The 3,993-nt window shown below is 45.1% G+C and overlaps 1 protein-coding gene across 1 annotated transcript; it reads left to right on the forward strand.

Annotated features, from left to right (window-relative positions):
* The first annotated feature begins 2,597 nt into the window (after nucleotides 1–2,597).
* On the forward strand, nucleotides 2,598–3,702 carry LOC5505679 (DNA-directed RNA polymerase II subunit RPB1). The gene is made up of 2 exons (XM_001626402.2): nucleotides 2,598–2,603; nucleotides 3,400–3,702. The coding sequence occupies exons 1-2, from the start codon at nucleotides 2,598–2,600 to the stop codon at nucleotides 3,700–3,702; spliced, it is 309 nt and encodes a 102-aa protein (XP_001626452.2).
* Nucleotides 3,703–3,993: the final 291 nt, after the last annotated feature.

Here is a 3,993-nt window from a genome sequence, read left to right on the forward strand (position 1 = left end):
TGCGTCCCTTCTAACAAATTGCCTTCTTGGACTAATTTTGTCAAAGCTATTGTCGATATCCCTGTTTCCCTAATGTAATGTTATAACTAGGTATTTTTCAAATGACAAGGGCAATGTAACTTCTGGTGTTGTTCTGAAGTACAATCCGGGGTAATCCCGACCACCCCTGTCAGCAGAATCGCCTTTTATGACTGCCAAAGCTTTTAGTTCACAATGAGAAAGATAAAGTTTCAACAAGAATAGATGCCTATTATTTCGACCCTTGGCTTCAAAGGTGCCATTTTCAATAATGGGAATTACTCTTTCCCCAAAAAATACGCACGGAAAATCAATCTTCCATAGGAACACACGATCTTCTAATCGACAATTTCCCGAGAAGAGTATAGCTCTCCTTGAGCCATTAAACCAGATATATAGGATGGTTGTACTTTACTCTGCATGGAACTTGAATAACGCCTTAGAGTTAAAAGCAAATTGGATCCTGGCAGACTTAAGTGCCTAAGATACGTCTCAATATCGAAATAAGCTTTCGACTTAAAGGTAGAGTTTCAGAAATGAAAAATCATGCATCCAAGGGTGAATTTCATTGCTCACGATTCGTGCTTCAAGTTTTTTTTAAAAGTTTCTCGTTTTGTCTCTGTTTGATAGAAAATGACCCCTTTAAGTATTTAATGTCCTTCTCTCATCTTATTGCATTCGTTCGTTGACTTTCGAGTTCATTTTGGTGACACATTTTTACTTTACGCGGTGAATAACACGTGCCTCGATAGGCGGCTCTCCTTTCCCCCTCATTCCAAAGTGTTTTCCATAAACGCCCTTCAGGCGAAGATCCCGAAAAAAACCATCTTTGTGTGGAAGTATTATAACTCATAGAAACCAAGTACTATAGTTTTAAGAATAGTGAACAGGTTTATAGGTTGGTCAAACTTGTCGTTTAATTTCTCAGGTTATAAATGCAGCTCTTTCCTGTTGTGTTAAAGTTCTAATCATTCATGACCCTCTTAAAAGTTTTTGTTCTTTTCTTATCCTTGTGTAACTTTTCGTACTAAAGAGCATAGAGTGGAAGGTTCAAAAAAGGGTTTTATTGCGTCTTAAAATCATACATGCCTCGCGAAACTTTTTTTTCTGCTGTCTACAGAGCTAGGACGAAACTACATCTAGAATGATCCAGCGAAAGTGAAACGAGTAATCAATCGTCTATGTTTTTGTTTCAACTGATACATTCAAGAAAACCTAGCTATGATTGTGGTTAGATTGCTCAATGCATAATCACCCTCAAAAAGTGAGGTATCAAGCAATTGATAGAATTGTGACTCAGCGACAAAAACCTTTGAAAGTTTTATTTCGCGCTTTTACGATATAACAGTGAGTGAAGTGCGTTCTACCTACGATCTTCGTTTAAGGCATCAGATTCTGTAAGTCGCTTCAATTTTCGCCTGTGCAGGGGAGCAGTTTTGGAAAACGATTTGGTCAGTTTATCTGAGTTTTTCGTGGCTTCGCGGTAACTGCTATGGCTTTGGAAGCACTTTGACGATCTATTTGAAAAGCTCGCAAGAGAGTGATAGATACCTATCACGGAGCCCAGATGGCACTGCCAGAGATCGATACACTTTTCCCGCAGCCAGCATCCCTTCTAAAAGGCAAGAAAAGAGGACTAGAATTTATAAAAAAAACGATCCTAACAGTGCGACGGTAAGAATTGCGACAAAAAAGGCTGCCATTTTCTTCTCAATGTCATTGGACGTTATTTACAACTTGAGTTTATGCAGAGATTATAAGGGCCTCTACAGTGAGCGACTTACACCTAGCGAGCGGGCTCGAGATCACGTCAGTATACCCAGTTTCAAGTTGCATGTTGTCCTCTGCAATGTTAGGATTTTCCGTTGACAGTACACTGCCTGGGGGCTTTGAGGGCCTTGCGCTGTACTACTCGAGGAGGTCAAACTATTCATTTCACGCCCTGAATACGAAAAGGCATAACGTGCTGTCCTAATGACTTATAGCACGAAGAACTACTGAATTACTTGTAGAGAGTTAGCTGCTCTGAACTGCGTACTGGATAGAGAACAAGGATAGTCGCGGGACGTAGGTATATGTCTTGTTTATGAGAGAGAACTCTTAGCAAATGTTAACAAAACACGAAAGACTAAAAGATTCTTTCAGCCATTCTAGCAGTCTTTCAAAGTCTGCGATCGAAAATAAGCAATGAAGTGAAGTGAGAACGGCAAAAAGAAGTTAGAATTCATTCAATCATTTGATAAACAATAACGTTTTTCTGACAGAATTTTAAAGCCGAAGAAACAGTTTTATTTTTCTTCTCGGTTATACACCATCCTTTAAATAGTCTTTGAACTTGGGTTTGGAGCCATAGGATGTTATCAGTGACCCTTGCAGAGTCTTTATCACTAGTCTGTCTGTTTAGTGATGACAACTCGGCAGTCAATCCCCCCTCCTAATTGAGAAACAGGATTTGGAATTCCTTGATATTGCGTTTGTTGACAATAAATCACTCGGCAAGACGCTCTTGTCTTGTATCGAGCGACGCTCGCGTACCACATACGGCCCACCCTGACACTAGGATGTGTGTTTGATAAGAGATGCAGGTAAAATACAGATAACTCTAACAACGAATAACACTAGCCAACCCTTGATACTCGAATAATAGCCAACTCGAAGTAATATGCTTTCCATTCGACTATTTTACTTCATATTTCGATAACGTTTTTTGAACTTCCCTTTGAGTAATGTGTGTGAAAAGCATGTTCGAAGGAACAGAGCTTTATCTCGGCCGGACATATAGTACCGTAAATAAACAGTTAACAAAGTATGTTGGCAAGGTAGAGAATGGTGAAGATGCTTAAGGGGACAGCCATTGCAAAATGCTCATCCAGGCTCGTTGTTTAAATTTGCTAGGGGGGGGGGGGGGGGGGGCGGAGGAGGCGTACTTTATTGGACTATGCGTAATATGACCGGGGCCCCTGTGGACTCCCCTCGCTTCGTGCCTGCGCAACAACGCGCCTGGCTCTCCTGCGCCTTTCCCTAGCTATGCACCTGGCTCCTTTGGCAATCCCACAACTACACGCCTTGCGCACTCTTCCAACCACGTGCGGGTAGTGACTTTCCGCACTCCCCTAACTACGCGCCTGACGCCTTTGCGCACTCCCCTAACTACGCGCCTGACGCCTTTGCGCACTCCCCTAACTCAGCGACTGATGCACTACGCACTCCCACATCTACGCACTCCCCTGACTTCACGCCTTGCGCACTTCCCCAACTACACGCCGGTGCGACTTTGCGCACTCCCCTAACAACGTGCTCGATGCCCCGGCGCACTCTTCTAACTACGCGCCTGGCGTCCCTGCGCACTCCCCTAACTACACGCTTGATGTCACTGCGCAGTCCCCTAACTACACGCCTGATGTCACTGCGCAGTCCCCTAACTACACGCCTGATGTCACTGCGCAGTCCCCTAACTACACGCCTGATGTCACTGCGCAGTCCCCTAACTACACGCCTGATGTCACTGCGCAGTCCCCTAACTACACGCCTGATGTCACTGCGCAGTCCCCTAACTACACGCCTGATGTCACTGCGCAGTCCCATAACTACACGCCTGGCACCCCTGTGCTCTACCCTAACTGCGCGCCTGGATTCCCTGCGCACTCCAAAACTACACGCCTTGCCTTCTTTGCACTCCCCTAACTACACGCCATGCCTCCTTGTGCACTTACCTGACCCTTGGGTCCCTGCGCACTCCCTTTACCACGTGCCTGATGACCCTTAGCACTCCCCCAACTACAAGCCTTGCGCAGACCCCCAATTACGTGCCGGTGGCGACTTGGCGCACTCCCCCAACTAATTGCCCGGCTCACACTCCTAACTACGCGCCTTGCACCTTTGAGCACTCTATCCTAACTTCGCGACTGACGCCTATGCGCACTCCCCTAACCAAGCGCCTGATGTCCCTGCGTAATCCCCTTAATATGCGCCTTG

The sequence above is a fragment of the Nematostella vectensis genome, chromosome 2, assembly GCF_932526225.1.
Source record: "Nematostella vectensis chromosome 2, jaNemVect1.1, whole genome shotgun sequence".
In the NCBI taxonomy this organism is placed as follows: Eukaryota; Metazoa; Cnidaria; class Anthozoa; order Actiniaria; family Edwardsiidae; genus Nematostella; species Nematostella vectensis.